The sequence below is a fragment of the Tamandua tetradactyla genome, chromosome 10 (assembly GCF_023851605.1).
Source record: "Tamandua tetradactyla isolate mTamTet1 chromosome 10, mTamTet1.pri, whole genome shotgun sequence".
NCBI classification, from domain to species: Eukaryota; Metazoa; Chordata; class Mammalia; order Pilosa; family Myrmecophagidae; genus Tamandua; species Tamandua tetradactyla.
The window spans coordinates 2597308-2612607 of record NC_135336.1 but is presented as its reverse complement, the minus strand read 5'-3'; the positions used below and the strand labels follow the sequence as shown (position 1 = coordinate 2612607).

At 51.5% G+C, this 15300-nt stretch overlaps 3 protein-coding genes and 1 long non-coding RNA gene across 5 annotated transcripts; 3 read left to right on the top strand and 1 right to left on the bottom strand.

Moving 5' to 3' along the window:
- Nucleotides 1-271: 271 nt before the first annotated feature.
- CAMK2N2 (calcium/calmodulin dependent protein kinase II inhibitor 2) lies at nt 272-1617 on the top strand. The gene is made up of 2 exons (XM_077117738.1): nt 272-570; nt 1455-1617. The coding sequence occupies exons 1-2, from the start codon at nt 402-404 to the stop codon at nt 1523-1525; spliced, it is 240 nt and encodes a 79-aa protein (XP_076973853.1). The 5' UTR covers nt 272-401; the 3' UTR covers nt 1526-1617.
- A 222-nt stretch (nt 1618-1839) lies between these two features.
- On the top strand, nt 1840-4444 carry LOC143648147 (uncharacterized). Its single transcript, XR_013158417.1, has 3 exons — nt 1840-2758; nt 2980-3157; nt 3247-4444. It is a non-coding gene; the product is annotated as an uncharacterized LOC143648147 (long non-coding RNA).
- Nucleotides 1841-9331, bottom strand: EEF1AKMT4 (EEF1A lysine methyltransferase 4). The gene is made up of 3 exons (XM_077117737.1): nt 9103-9331; nt 3903-4186; nt 1841-3389 (listed from the first exon to the last, which is right to left on the bottom strand). Exons 1-3 carry the CDS (start codon nt 9296-9298, stop codon nt 3102-3104), a joined length of 768 nt encoding a protein of 255 aa, XP_076973852.1. The 5' UTR covers nt 9299-9331; the 3' UTR covers nt 1841-3101.
- Nucleotides 9332-10012: 681 nt separating this feature from the next.
- On the top strand, nt 10013-15299 carry ALG3 (ALG3 alpha-1,3- mannosyltransferase). Of its 2 annotated transcripts, XM_077117736.1 has the most exons (9): nt 10013-10225; nt 12006-12105; nt 12204-12351; nt 12463-12623; nt 13088-13208; nt 13642-13847; nt 14006-14083; nt 14671-14814; nt 14956-15207. In XM_077117736.1, the coding sequence occupies exons 1-9, from the start codon at nt 10030-10032 to the stop codon at nt 15116-15118; spliced, it is 1317 nt and encodes a 438-aa protein (XP_076973851.1). In that variant the 5' UTR covers nt 10013-10029; the 3' UTR covers nt 15119-15207. The 2 variants fall into 2 exon arrangements, with proteins under 2 accessions (XP_076973851.1, XP_076973850.1); XM_077117735.1 differs by lacking the exon at nt 14006-14083 and having other exon boundaries at nt 14672-14814; nt 14956-15299.
- Nucleotide 15300: the final 1 nt, after the last annotated feature.

The following is a 15300-nucleotide window of genomic DNA, read 5'->3' as shown; positions in this document are numbered from 1 at the left end:
AGTTTCCCATTCCCGCCACTGTGCAGACGACCCCCCCACCTCTCCTTCCCCTTCCCCAAGCTGGGTCAGCGCCGGCCCCCGGCCCCGCCTCTCTCCTGCCGGTGCCAGCCCCGCCTCCGCCGCCCGCCGCGCTCTGCCGCAGTCGGACTCTCATCGTCATTCGGCTCGAGCCGCGGCCGCCCCCCCCCGCCCCCGCGCACCGCCCCCACCGGGTCCCCGCCGCCGTTGCCGCCGCCTGCCCAGCGGCCGGGGAGGCGGAGGCGGGGGAGGAGGCCGCGCTTGCCACCGCAGCCCCGGATGCTGCATGACTTCATCCTTCCGCCGGCTCCCCGGCTGAGCTAGGGCCGGTGTGGCAGCCAGCCCGCCGCCCGCCGCAGTCCCGCGCCAGCCCCGCGCCCGCCATGTCCGAAATCCTGCCCTACAGCGAGGACAAGATGGGCCGTTTCGGCGCCGACTCCGAGGGCTCCGACCTATCCTTCAGCTGCCGCCTGCAGGACACCAACTCCTTCTTCGCTGGCAACCAGGCCAAGCGACCCCCCAAGCTGGGCCAGATCGGCCGAGCCAAGCGAGGTACAGGGTCAGGGCTTCGAGTGGCCGCCTGACCCAGAAACCCTCCGCGGGTGCTCAGCCCTCCGCCGTTCCCCGCCCAGCGCCCGCAGCTCCTGCCGCAGACCAGCGCAGCCGACCCGGGCTTGGCCATGAGTGGGGGGGATCCTCGCCGCAATGTTGTGTCCCCCTCTTTCCCTCTCCCGGGACCACAGTGTCCCGGATTCGATGCTCGCTGCCTCTGGAAGCAGAGCCGTGGGACCTGGGCGAGGGGGAGGGGCCGCTGGGGCATTTGGGGCTGCCTGGAAGTGGGAACGTGGGGCGACTGGCCGTTTCTTCGGAATCAAGCACTGAGTCAGGGGATGTTACAGAGAATCTTCGGGTGGTGGTGGTGGGGTCGTTCGGTTGGAAAGAGGGCAGGGGGCCGAGAGCTTGAGTTGTCCCGGTTGTTTGCATGGGGACGGGATTTTGTTGGTGCTAGGATCGGAAGAGGGGTTCTAGCAGCAAGAGGTTGAGAAAGGGGTTGGACTGGTTGAGACTCCGTTTGAGCACGGGCGAGGGGGGAATTCTGATGAAGTGAGGGCTGGGGCGGGCGGGAGAATCCCAAGAGCCAGAGGATTCAGATGAACTCAAATGGAGGAAGGTTCAGGCAGCGGGTGGATTTGGGCTGGGAGGCTGGACGGCGGGAGCCTTTGGAAGAGGGGCGTTCCACCCTGAAGAGGGGCGGGGGTCTGTGGGATCTAGGCTTAGCAGCGGGCTCTCAGCAGGGTAGAGCATTCCGTGACACGGATGTCAGGGGGGCGTCGCTGGGGTCCTGGGCAGGAGCTGCGCGGGGCGCGAGGACCCGGGACCCCTTCTCCCCGCCGCCCTCCGAGGCCGCGCGGCTGACGCGCTTTCTCCCTGCGCAGTGGTGATCGAGGATGACCGGATAGACGACGTGCTGAAGGGAATGGGGGAGAAGCCGCCGTCCGGAGTGTAGACGCGCCGGCTCGGGTGGCGGGCTCCGGACCCAGCCCCGCAGCGGTCAGGAGCGCGGGCCGGCGATGCAGCGGCCCGCGACCCCCTCCTCGGCCCAGGCGCCCGCGGGCGGGGGCTGCAGGGCCGCGCCGCCACCGCCCAGCGCCCCGGAGCTGTCCGCTTCAGCACCACGGCGACGGCGGTAGCGGCGGCGCGAACCCGCTGGGAGCCCGCCACCGCGCTCATGCACTTTAGAACCTCGGGCCGCAGTCCCACCCAGCACACCGGAACGGACACGGAAACCCGCGGTCCTCAGCCCGCCCCCTCCCGCACGGCTCCCCTGCCCCGCCCCCCTCCGGCCGGTCTTGTCTGCAGACCCGGCAGCCCGCCCGCGTCGGACCGCGAGCGCCGCCAGGGATGTTTTGGCTGCGTTATTTGCATGAGCTTCCCATCTACCTGAGTCCAGCCCTCTGGGCTGCTCTTCATCCCCAAACCCAGTCTGGCGTGACCCCATCCTCAGCCTCTTTCTAAGGGACTTCCTCAGCACATTTGTATTTTTATATCCGACTCTTTGTTTACTGGCTCTGCTCATGGTTCCTGCCCTTCCCCCACGGTCTCGGCCACGCTCTTCTGCGCCTGGCGGATAGGACGGTGTTGAGGCTGGGGTGGGACAAACTCCCAACATGGAAACCAACCACATGGCCAGTCTGCCCAGGCCTGACCCCAAGATGATCCCATACCCCAAGGTATCACCTTCCAAGGGCCTAGATCTGATTTTACCTTGGACCCCAGTATCCTGCCCTTGGGAACCCAAATGGGAACTGCTCTGCACCTCTGGATGATACCTGTGGCCCTGGAGATGTTTTCAGTCCAGGGATGTCCTTTGTAAATGTTCCTCCATCCTCACTGTACCAGGAGTGTGTGAATAAATACAGACCTCCCTGTGTGTGTGTGTGTGCGCGCACGTGGCCACAGCTACTGCTTCAGTCTGCTCAGGAGCCAGACCTAAATGACTGAGCCCCTACTGGGGAGGGGAGCAGGTATTTGGGAATCTCAGGTACATGTGGCTGGTGCAGGAGGGTTGCCAAATGAACACAGACTGGCCAGCCTGGCCTGGATACGTTATTACAATGCGGCCTCTCTGGGCATACATACAACTTAAATAGAACAGGCCACCAGAGTTGGGGCTGTGATCAGAAATACAAAGCAATCTGGATTCAAAGTCTGCAGGCGCTGGTGGATAAATCCAGATCAGGTGAGTCTTAGTAACGGGTCCCAGAGATGCAGGGGCATTGTGCTGAGCTTTGCCCCCAGGGATGGCTCACTGCTGGGTGCAGTGTGGTGGAGAAGGGGGTGGGGGAACCCAGGAGAGATTTGAGGAACCCAAGAGGGAAGTTCAGAACGTAGTATTTGGAAAACATTTTTGCTCGGGCACAATTTGTTCATGTGGGTTTGCACCTACCAACTTTATCTTAGGTATGAGGCCCCCGGGATCTGAGTATTTTGGGCCCAACCTGAAGCCCTGAATCAGGAATTCCAACTACCTGAGAAGCCCTGGGCAGAAAAGCAGGGAGAGCTGGAAGACCGTGGTTCTGACCTCACAGCTGAATGGCACTTAGGAAGTCCTCATGATCTGAGTCCTGGAGGAAGGAGGGTGAGGTGGAAGTTCTGGGAGGTGCGAGGATCTGGGCCCCCTGAGCCAGCTGGGCCACACTTAACTCTCTGCCCTTGTGCATGAGGTAGAGGTGGAAGTGGAAACCGCTGCTGTAGGTTGCGTGCCTCAAGGACCAGCCATAATGGACTTGGGCATAGTGTCTGGTCCGAAAGTGGGGGGCAGCAGAGGTGAGTGAGATGAACCGGCCCCCAGGGACCAGAACTCGGCTTACCTGCAAGGCAGACAGAGAAGTCATCAGCAAGGAGTCCATCTCCACGTCCTCAAAGGTCAGTACTGCCCCAGATGCCCTCCTGGTCAAACCTCAGGTACTACCCTACATCCAGTGGCCCTGGGCTTTCCATGGCAGTAGAATAAGACCCTTCCCTGTCCCCTGGTCATTCCATGGGAGTAGAGCTATATTCTAGACAGGTTGGAGCATGGGGGCGATGTCAGGTGCAGGGGGCACTGCTTTCTTGTCAACTGCTGACCCTTCCAGTCTGTGTCACACGTCTGGTACCTGGCTGCTACCTCATTCCTATAGTATGGCAACCCAGTAGCCAATCATCAACGTATGTCCCCTCAAATCCTGACCTAGCTTAATCCTTTCCTTCCTTCATGGAAGCTTAGACCCACCACCTGGTCTAAGCTATGCCTTCTTCTGGTTTCTGACTTCTTTCAATTTCCAGAAACCTCAACCTGTTATTCCTGCCTCTCAGTCCACCCTCCTCTCTTGTTTCACCCTCACCTCATTCAGCACCTGGTCCACAGTGTGGATACCTTCAGAGGACACAGTCCAGGGGTCCTGTTCTCCAGCCAGCAGGGCGTCCAGTGTACCCTTCTCGAGCACCACATCGAAGGAGCCACTTGGGAAGTCCAGTGCCCGAACATCCATGGTCTCCCAGCGCAGTGTGGGCACATGGGCATAGCGAGCCCTCATGGCCGCAACCACTACTGACGAGTAGTCCACACTGGTCACATCAGGGAAGCCCCTGAGGAACAGCTCATAGCTCAAGGCACTGTTCCCACAGCCTGAGTGGGTGGCAAAAGGGCAAGGTTAGCTTTAGTTCTCAATAACCCAACCATCCATCCACTCCTGGTCCCATTTCCTCTCATTCCAGACCTTCCCGTACTGAGGAGGAAGCAGAGCGGTATAGAAAAGGGCCTGAGCCTTAGAGTCACACAGACCTGGGTTCAAATCCTTCCCCTGCCATTCCCAGCTGTGTGAACTAAGGCAAGTTGTTCAAATACTCGGAACTTAGATTTCCTATTCAGAAAAATGAAATTATAATAGCTAGCCTATATGCAGGATTTGTACACTAAATTAATAAACCAAAACAGGTGAAGAATAGTGAAGGAGCTCTGAACTTGGGTTCAAAGGTCACTGCTCTGACATCCTTAGTCAACTTTGGGTCTATTTCCTCATACTCAGAATGGGGATGATATCGGTATCAGTAGGACAGCAATTTATTACTAATCCCTAACCTTTCAGGGAACCTCTGAAGATATCATCCCTGGGAAGCTTCCAGTTAAGTTATCTTACTTTGATTTCCAAGGCAGAATTAAGAAGTGAAGGAGAAACTAGGTGGGGACACACATTAGAATTGATCCCTTATAATTCCTTAATGCTATTATTGAGCACTATATATATATATAATCAGAGTCCCTGGCCTCAAGGAGCTCATGTTTCAGTGGGAAAGAGCTATGTAATCAGGCAACTGTCATGTAGCCTGATGAGTTCTTTGATAGGGACAGGCCATGGGAGCCTACAGGAGGGCCCCTAAAACCACCTAAAATGGGTCAGCCAAGCAGTCTTGAAGAATCACACACTATGCTGAGAAGTGCCTAGAAAGCAGTCCCAAAGAAGCCACAGAAGAAGTAGAGATTAGAGTAGTGAGGTGGATCCGTAGTCAAATGGGCATGACCTCCTTAGATCATCTGGCCACTTTCAGGCCCTTCTGTTGTTGGGCTCAGCCTGAGAAGGGGCTGCATGACAATTCTTGGTGGTGCTTATATGGAGATCCCCAGCTCTGGAGAATAAGTTGTCTTTAATCCCCATTTGCCTCCCTAAAAGGATTACAGGATCAGCTGCTGGGATAGCCCTAATCTGGCAGGGCTTGGCACCTGGGCAGGGCACTCAAAGGTTGGCTGATCCTCAGCTGCCCCTTCCTGTGTTCTTCAGGCCCTGCAGCTCAGAGAGCACATCATTTCACCTGGGAAAATCTAACATCATTTTCCACATTGGAGCCCCTATAATCTCTGGAAGACATGCTATGCGGGGCTGGGGTGGGGGTGGGGCGCATGGCTCACAGGAGACCCTAGCTCAGTTTCAGGCTGAAATCCCACTGGGTTCACTGACCCTCAATTCCCTTCACCACCATTATACCTGACCTCATATGCTTGCAGAGCTCTGCCTCACTGGACAAAGCCAGATCTCCTTCCCTTGTTCCTGCTGATGCTGGAGACCATCTTCCAAGAGAATTTAGCCAAAGATGAAAGGAAAAAAAGCAAGAATTTCTTTGCTGTCTCAGTGATTAATAGGGCCAGCAACTAAAGAGGGGCTTGGGAAGGACACTGCCTTCTAGGTCAGGTCTTAGGGCAGCAGAGTCCTGGAGAACTGGTCCAGATCCAGGAATGCATCAAGTGGGCCCAGAGCTATGTGAATGCTAACCCAACGCTAAAAGACTGACATCTTTTAAGCTGTCAGGCTATAAGCGAGGACATCAGTTTATTAATTCATAACAGGAAAAAAATAGATATCATGGAGGCTGGACAGCCGAATCCTCTGGTCATTCCCTTCTCATAGGAAATATAAGTGAGAAGCCAAATTATGATCAGAAGATTCCTACAGAGCATGGAGCCAAACAAAGAAGAAGAAATGGAGATATAAGGATATTTTAGCCATAGGGACCAGACACACAAGTCCTTGGACAGGGCACTTTGTACTCCGAGAGAAACTTAACTTCAAATTGTACTTATTATTGCAAAAATAATACAAATCCCATACAGAGAACTCCAATATACCCCTCTGTGCCCAAGTAGGATTCTCCAATCTTGCCATTTTGCCACATTTGCCATATCTATCTATCTTTCTTTCCTTCCATCCTTCCATCCACCCATCACTCCATCTATTAATCTATTATCTAACTATTTTCTGTACATATGAGAGCATTGTTCATGTTCCTTGAACACTTAATACTTCATGTACATTTCCTACAGACAAGGATATTCACTTATGTAATCACCTTAAGTGTATTATCAAGTTCAAGAAATTTAAGTGTAAAGTTTACAGTATATATTCCAATTTCTTTAAGTCCCCATAATGTCTGATTCCCATTTTAATAATAATAATTGCTTAACAGTTATAGAATAGCAAGTCCTATGCTAAGCACTTTATAAGAAATTTCTGAATTTGTTCTCACAGTAATTCCATATAGAAGATACTATTACTATCATCCCAATTTTTTAGCTGGGGAAATTGAGCCTGTCCAAAAGGAAGAGGAATTTTCCCAAGGTCACACAGTCAGTGGTAGAGTTGGGATTTGGACCCAGGCGTATCTTACTCCAGAGCCAGGGCTTTAACCCCACTATGCTAAATTGCCTCTCAGTTTTCTAGAGGCCACTCACCTTCAGTGATGACATTTCATCTTTAGTTATAACAGTATGACATAAGGCTGTAATTCACAATGTGATCATCTTACCAGTTCAACAGTTCTGGATGTCTCTCTGTGCTACTTACACTTATCTGTCTGGTGCAGCAGAAGAAATGGAAGCTCTGGAGTCAGAAGGCATCCTCACTGCACCCTTTACTCCCTGCATGACTGCAGTGGACACTGTTAGTGCTCTACCCAGATTCCCGTGGACTCCTTTTTAACCTTTTCTTTTTGGTATGATCCTAGGTTTTCATGTGCATTTATTCCTAAAGGCCTGCATTAGTGACTCTTCAGGCCAATTCTCGCTTCAGGGAGATGTTGCCAGTAATGGGAATCTTGCTTTGCCTCTTCCTCTTCTCTGTTCTGCTTCCCCCCTCTTCCTTACCAATCTCTCTTGGGAGCACTGTCCTAATAAGCGACTGACACATGACTCATCTCAGGATTTGCTTTTGAGGAACCCAACCTAAGACAATGACTTAGAGCAAGGATGGACCAAACCCAGCTCACCACCTATTTTTGTATAAAGTTTTATTGGAACACAGCCATGCTCATCATTTATGTGTTGTCTGTGGCTTGTCTCGCGCTGCCACAGTAGAGCTGAGCAGCTGTGACAAAGACTATGTGAACTGCAAAGTGTAAAATATTTATTATCTGACCCTTTTCAGAAAAAGTTCACCTGCCCTTAGTAAGTCTCTTAATACATATCACTTATCTCTAGGGATTATCTAGAGGTAAGTTAGAAAGTGCTCAGCACAGTCCCTTGTGCCTACTAGGTATTTAACTAATGTTTATGGGGGCAGAATGAAACACAGGGTACTCTCCAGGTTGTGGGTCCTGTTCTAGGATCTTGGAGACCCTGCCTGGAAGGTTTTCCTTTTTGATTTTTATACTGTTCTCACTTTCTTTCCAGAAAAGGACACCTCCCAGTCAAGCAAATTTTAAGGCAAGGTTACTCTGAGAATCAGCTGGGGAGGCTGTCAAAATACAGATCCTGAGCCCCACCTTGGACTATTCTTGGAATTAGAATCTTGGGGAGGGGTCCAGCTTTCTGAGTGATTTGATGCATGCTAAAGTTTGAAAAAATGTAAGTCAACGGTAAATCTATAGATTAATGCAATCTTTATAAGCAACAAATTCTAGAGAGTGTTTACCTTTGGGGGAAAAGGGTTCTGGGAAGAACCACAAAGAAAGCCTTGAATATACATAGGGCTTTTTATTTGCCAGACATTGTTCTAGGTATCTTTCATTCTCATTTAATCATCTCAGCAGCCCAACAGATAGGTACTCATTTTTTAAGGCCGAGAAAACAGACACAGAAATGTAAGTATTTTGTGCAGAATTCCCACAACCAGTGTCAACTGAACCAAGATTCTAACATAATAAGCTGCCTCCAGAGTCCCCATTCTTAACCACTAGGTTATACTTCCACTCCAGACCTAGGAATGTTCTATTTCTCAAACTAAGGTATACACATGTATTCGATTTATTATTTATACCTTACATATACTGTATTATAGATGTCACATATATGGAATATTTCAGTTTAACACATATATAGTAAAGGCTTTTATATAGGACAATATACAAACTATAATCGGAGGTTGTTCAATCAAACCTCACTAGAGCCTCCAGGGCTGGCAGTTGGGGAGAATGCCAAGCAAGCAACTGGACCTCGGACCCCGCACTGCTGCTGGGGGAATTGCGCCAAGCTCGACTGCAATCTTCTCTCTGGCCTCAGGGGACGCTGTTCTCCCTCATTACAACGCGCAGAGGACCGAGTTGCAGTTAGGGCTCCGAGAGCGCTGAGATGACAACTCTAAGTGACAACGGTTCCGGCGCCCACCGGCATAAAAAGAGTGCTAGGCACTGTATTCTAGGTGCCTGCAACTGCCTTATCCGATCTGAGTCCGCACTCCCATTTCTAGAGATGAAGACTCTGAAGCTCCGAATGGGCTCTAAAATCATACAGCAATTAGCGTCTGGGACTTGAACCAGTCCCTTGAACATTCCAGTGCCCAAGGCTCTCTTCTGAGGGTCCAGAAGAGGATCCTGGGTCACTCATCACGCTCTGACCCAAAGGAACTATCTTTATCCAGGGGATACTCGGACCGAGAATTTCTTGTCTATCTGCCCGGGTTAAATCTGGCCGAGATTCTGATGGTACTAGATCTTGGTTCCGAACTGGGGCGTCCTCCAAGAAGGGTGGAGAAGCGGGAAGAAAGCAAATGGGGCCAGGTCGGGCCAAGTCGGGTCCAGCCAATTCCAAACCGGCTGGGCTGAGCCGAAACTACCCACCTAGCACGAGGATCCGGTCCTCGGGCCGCAGCTCCGGCTCCAGGAGGGAACGGAAGGAAGAGAAGTCCCCGAACCACTCGTAGGGGGCAGAGTCGGCCGCGTCCTGGTAGCGCTGGTCCCAGTACTGGACCTCTCTGTACCAGCAGTTCCGCTCCGGTAACTCCGCGAAGGGCGGCGGGGGTCCTGGAGAGGCCATGCTTGTAGCGCGGACACCCGGCCGGCCGTCACCTTTGGGCGGGGCTGGGGGGGGGCCTCACGTGGCCAATCGGAATGGTAGGATGTGGGAGGCGGGGCCCCAGTGTCTCCGCCCACCACTTGCGGTTGCTCAACACAAACACGTGGAATTTCCGTCCTCTGCCGAGCGCTCTTCTGAGACTCCTCCGGCTTGGAAAGCGGTATCTTCCGCACCCTGACACAAACCGAGAGTCACACCAGATTCTTCCCGGCTCATCACTGTCCCCTTTCATATTTTCAGTTTGACCAGCTCCTTCAGTTAAGGAGTTCGAAAATTGATGAAACATTCCTTTCTTCCCAAACTGTTTTGAGCACCTGGAAGGCTTTGAGGGGAGGCTGGAGGGGCGAGGGCATGCAACAGAGACAGGCAAGAACACGTGTTCTCAACACAGAAGCCTGGGCTAGTGGGCATAAATATTGCTTTTCTGGACAAACCTTCATACCACAACATTCACACTTGCACGCTCAGTGGTGGGTATGTACTGAGGAGTAGGTCCTGGTTCCTGCTTGCAGGGAATGTGAGTCAGGGGAGACAGATGTGGAAGAAATACATTTTAATGAAGTAAATAAGGACTCTTGTCAACGAAGGTTAGCGCTTAATCAGGCGGAACTCTTGGCTCGTGGAGCGGAACCCAAATGCCCAAGGATTGGGTTTCCTGGGTGGCGGGCCCTTGCAAGCGGCGCACCGTCAAGATGGCAGCTGGGCTGCGGAAACGCGGCCGGGCGGGTGCCGCGGCCGGGGCGGTAACACGCTCTGGGCAATGGCTGCGGCGCGCTTGGCAAGAGCGGCGCCTACTGCTGCTGGAGCCGCGCTACACGCTGCTGGTGGCCGCCTGCCTCTGCCTGGCGGAGGTGGGCATCACCTTCTGGGTCATTCACAGGGTGGCATGTGAGTGCGCCGAGGGGGAGGGGAGGGAAGGGAAGGGACCGAAATACCCAACCCAAACTAGGACCCAAACCTGGAGCTCAAACTTAGACCGCAGACCCACTCATTCATCGACATCAGTTCCAAATCTTCTACGTGAGTCCCAAGCCTTTTCAGCAGAAACGCAAACCCGACCCTAATCCTGTCCCCCATAATGGAGGGGGCCTGGCCTAGAGATTGGCCCTCTATCCTGAACATATTAGGTTGCCAGGCTAAGAAAGAGAACCAGCCTGGGAAATTAGAAGGTCTGGGGCTGAGTTAATGTATTGCTACAGCCTGTGACTTTAGGCAAGTCACTTCCTCTGTTGGGTTTCAATTCTGTCCAATTATGAGGTCTCAAAAGTCACTTCTCAATACTATTTCATGACCGCTTGAGTCCATTTGGCATTATTGGTAACCTCTTTTTCAAGCTAAATTTAGACACTTGGTTTGACACACCCAACTTTCTTGCTAAAAGTAATTAATTCAATAGATTATTTTGAGTACTTATTATATGCCCAACACTGAGCTGGATACCTGGGATACAGTGGTGAATATGATGGATGCATTTCTAACTTGGCCCTTTGGGCCTGGGCAAGAGAAGTTAGCAGCGAGTTACAATGTATCATATTTATCATGCTAATAGCCAGGCAGGGTGCTCTACAGGGCATAGGAAGGGCAGTTAAGCCCAACCTGAGGAGTCAAGGGAGGCTGTCTTGAGCCCCTCTTGAAAGTTAGGAGCTAGCCAGTTGAGGAAAGAAGGAAAGGGGGAAGAAAAAGGCAAAGAGAATCCTGTATCTGTATCCTCCAGTCAAAAGAGAGATCCTGGTTCCTCTAAGAAACAACTGTTTTTTTTAGGGTTGGAACATGGAAAGCAAGTATGGGTAGTAATGAGAGATGAAATTGCAGAAGTAAGTTGGGACCAGATCATGAAGGGGTTTGTAAGTATTTTAAGTATGTAGTTAGCATGTTTATTATGAACTTTTGAGACCCCCTGAGTTCCAGTCCCAACTCAGCCACTTCATAGTTCAATGATTTTGAGCTAGTCACTTAACCTCATTAACTCTTAGGTTCGTCCTCTATAATGGAAATAATAGAGTTTGCTCTTTATCATAAGAGCCATTGGGAATCACTGAAGGGTTTAAGCAGGGAGACCTGATCTTATTGGGAAACCTAATCTGATTTGTATTTTACGAAGACTTCTCTGGTGTGGGGTATAAAATAAATTGTAGTAGGGTGAAAATGGAAACCGGGAACCATTTAGGAGGCTACTGCATCACTGAGGCTAGCCATCATGTTAGGCCCAAATTTGAATATGTAATAGTAGAGAAGAATGAGATAGTAGAGCTATTTAAGATGAAGAATCCGCAGAACTTTGTGACTGGGGGTTGGAAATGGGAGAGAAGAAAATATCAACAATGTTACCCAGGTTTGTGTCCCAAGCATCTGGGTGGTTAATGGTGCCATTCATGGGACCAGGAACGGGAACATATTTGAAGTGAGAGGAAAGGTTGTATGTTCAATTACAGGCATGTTGAGGTTGAGGTTCCTAAGATCATCCAGAGAAACATGTCAGATAAGCAGTTAGATGTATAGGTGGGAGCTTACAGGAGAGAGCTGAGCTGAGAATGTAAATGTTGGAGTCACCCTCAAAGGGATGGTAATGAAAGCCTTGGAAATTAGCTGAAACTCTGTGTTTTGGTGGGCTGGAGGCATAGAGTAGACAAGTTCTAGGTTTAGAAGTAACCAGACCATACTCTTCCAGACACAGAAATTGACTGGAAAGCCTACATGGCTGAGGTGGAGGGCGTCATCAACGGCACCTATGACTACACTAAACTGCAGGGTGACACTGGACCTCTTGTGTGAGTGGGTATATGAGGTTTCGGGAGGACCATGAGGGGCTAACTGGACGCCAGGCTGGGTGTTCTGGCCCAGGTTCACACTCCTTCTCATTTTGCAGGTACCCAGCTGGCTTTGTGTACGTCTTTATGGGACTGTACTATGCCACTGGCCGGGGCGTTGACATCCGTGTGGCCCAGCACATCTTTGCAGTGCTCTACCTAGCCACCTTACTGCTTGTCTTCTGGATCTACCACCAGACCTGCAAGGTAAACCCACACCATTGAGGGCCTAGAAGGCCCCAAACCTGGGATGAGTGGGGAGCAGAGATGGCTCAGACTGGTGAGCTAATTTTGTTCCCTACTGCACCCATCTCTCAGGTACCTCCCTTCGTTTTTTTCTTCATGTGCTGTGCCTCTTACCGCGTCCACTCCATCTTTGTGCTGCGGCTCTTCAATGACCCTGTGGCCATGGCGATACTCTTCCTCAGTATCAACCTTTTTCTGGCACAGCGCTGGAGCTGGGGCTGCTGCTGTTTCAGGTCAACACCCCTCCCCTCCCTTCTGTCCCCCTCTTTCTCTTTTCTCCATTTCTTTTTCCCCAGTTTTCTGCAGCAGGGGAGTAAGGGAGTGGCTGTACAATGTGGATCTGTCAGGGCCCCACAAAGTGAGTCAGGATTTGTAGAAAGTTTCCCTTGTTCTACACACATGCTGTCTTCCGTCTGCTCTTCCCTCCCAACGTCAATTGTTTGAGATGGGGCTTGCATATTCTAAATACTTAGTACATATTTACTCACTCAGTTTGGACATGGTAATGAGGCATCTTCTGCCCCTCCCCTCTCCTCTCAGGCTGCCTTCCCCTCCTTCCAGCAGCTCTGAGTCTGGGCCTCATCCTGGAGCTTGCTGGGGGCAGGAGTGATTGCCATGGTGATGGAGGGGGCATTTTTGGGCAGGGTACAGGGCCCTAGAGCTGATCTCCATCTTTCCCCTTCCCTACCCACTCCAGCCTGGCGGTCTCTGTGAAGATGAATGTGCTGCTCTTCGCCCCTGGCCTACTGTTCCTTCTTCTCACGCAGTTTGGCCTCCGTGGGTCCCTCCCCAAGCTGGGCATTTGTGCTTTTCTTCAGGTACCCCCCACCTCACCCTTTCCCCTTTCTAAGGAAGGGAAGGCCACTCTGGCCTCCTTCCTTCATCCCTTAGACTTCCTTAAAACCAAGAGAGACAGGTTTTGGAGTTGATTCTGGGCTGGGCAATCCCTGCCTCTGGGTTTGTCTCCTTAGCTCTGAAATAAGAGTGTTGAATTAGATATGTCTGAGGACCCTTCTATCTCTGCCCATTTATGACTTGGTGAATCTAAACTTAAAGCAGGGTTATTGCCTACCTGCCTCTTCAGTTTCTTTGGCCCCAGTCTCTGAGCTGAGCAGGCTGCCTTTCCCACTGTTTCTGGTAGGAATTAGGAAACCTCTGAGACCTACACCACACTCCCGTTTTCATCAGTGATTGGCATGAAGGTTGGGGGTCAAGCCTGGACAGCTCTGCTGACATCACACCCACCCCTAGGTGATGTTGGGGCTGCCCTTCCTGCTGGAGAACCCTGTTGGATACCTATCCCGATCCTTTGACTTTGGCCGCCAGTTTCTCTTCCACTGGACAGTGAATTGGCGCTTCCTGCCTGAGACCCTCTTCCTTCATCGAGCCTTCCACCTGGCTCTGTTAGCTGCCCACCTCACCCTACTCTTGACCTTTGCCCTCTGCAGGTGGCACAGGTGAGAAAATGGGACAGGGCTACGGGTAGAATTTGGGAGAAGGAGTAAAAGGCCTAGGCCTCAGACGCTGCTTAGGGGAGATGTTGAGCTCATGGAGGCAAGTCTAGATCTTGGCCCATTATGGATGTTTGATAAATGTCTGAATGGCTTCTCCCCAGGACAGGGGAAAGTATCCTGTCGCTGCTGAAGGATCCCTCCAAAAGGAAAGTTCCACCCCAGCCCCTCACACCCAATCATATCCTTTAAATCATGGAAAGGTAAGTCTTATCCTTTCCAGGTATATAGAAAGGGTTCTGGTCAGTTAGTTCTGGATGGCTGAAGTCCCAGGGGCGGGACTGGGAGGTACCAGCTACAGGGCCCATTCATAGAGCTCCTTTCTGCACCAAATACTGTGTCAACACTTTACATTTTTAATAATATTTTATTCTTAATCCTAATTATTCCACAAATTAATAATAACGGCAGCTACCGTTATTGAATACTCAGTCTTCTAGGTCTGTCTGAGAAATTTACATACATCCTAACATTTAAAGCTCACAGGAGACCCTGAGATAGGGTGGTCTCATCCCTGTTTTATAGATGGCAAAATTAAAGCTTTATGAACTCAAGTAATTTGCCAAGGTCACACAGCCGGTAAGTAACAGATTCAGACTTATTAGACCTTTGGCCCTAGGTATTACTGTCACCATATCAGTTTGGGAAACAGGTCCAGAGAGATTAAGGAACTTGCCCAAAGGCATGCAGCAGGAAGGGCCCTCTGCTTTGGACCCCTCCCTCACCTCTTCCCCGTCAGCTTTGCCCTTGGCCTTGACCACCACATACAGATTGTTTCTACCCTCTTCACCTCCAACTTCGTTGGCATCTGCTTCAGCCGCTCCCTCCACTACCAGTTCTACGTCTGGTATTTCCACACGCTGCCCTACCTCCTGTGGGCCATGCCTGCACGCTGGCTCACACACCTACTCAGGTATCAGTCGGACCAACCTGGGTAGTGGGAAGGGCTGGGGGCTCCTCATCTCAAGGCTGTGACCTTGGAGGGGCTGGGGGAATGTGTCCAGGGTTCAGCCCAGGAACTGGACCAAACACAGAACCCATTTCTCATCCCCAGGTTGCTGGTGTTGGGGTTCATCGAGCTCTCCTGGAACACATACCCTTCTACATCCTGCAGCTCTGCCACCCTGCATGTATGCCATGCCATCATCCTGCTGCAGCTCTGGCTGGGCCCCCAGCCTTTCCCCAAGAGCATCCAGCACAGCAAGAAAGGACACTGAAATTCACTCCTTCCCCTCCAGTGCATTCACTTCCTTCCTCCTGGATAAAATGGATCCTGTGCCCTTCTTAATAAATCTTACCAAATCCATCTCTGTGCAGCCTACATGGAAGTATGGGCAGCTGGTACCTGGACTAAGGTGTGTGGGGCAGGCAGGACCCAGATAAAGAACTTGCTCAGGCA

Excerpts from the sequence above, each read along its gene's own strand:
- CAMK2N2 (XM_077117738.1), top strand. The coding sequence starts at position 402 with ATGTCCGAAATCCTGCCCTACAGCGAGGACAAGATGGGCCGTTTCGGC. Across the intron at positions 571-1,454 it reads GATCGGCCGAGCCAAGCGAG|TGGTGATCGAGGATGACCGG; the intron begins GTACAGGGTCAG and ends CTCCCTGCGCAG.
- EEF1AKMT4 (XM_077117737.1), bottom strand. The coding sequence starts at position 9,298 with ATGGCCTCTCCAGGACCCCCGCCGCCCTTCGCGGAGTTACCGGAGCGG. Across the intron at positions 4,187-9,102 it reads GGACCGGATCCTCGTGCTAG|GCTGTGGGAACAGTGCCTTG; the intron begins GTGGGTAGTTTC and ends CCACCCACTCAG. Across the intron at positions 3,390-3,902 it reads TGGACCAGGTGCTGAATGAG|GTAAGCCGAGTTCTGGTCCC; the intron begins GTGAGGGTGAAA and ends TCTGCCTTGCAG.
- ALG3 (XM_077117735.1), top strand. The coding sequence starts at position 10,030 with ATGGCAGCTGGGCTGCGGAAACGCGGCCGGGCGGGTGCCGCGGCCGGG. Across the intron at positions 12,106-12,203 it reads GGTGACACTGGACCTCTTGT|GTACCCAGCTGGCTTTGTGT; the intron begins GTGAGTGGGTAT and ends CTCATTTTGCAG. Across the intron at positions 12,352-12,462 it reads TCTACCACCAGACCTGCAAG|GTACCTCCCTTCGTTTTTTT; the intron begins GTAAACCCACAC and ends CCCATCTCTCAG.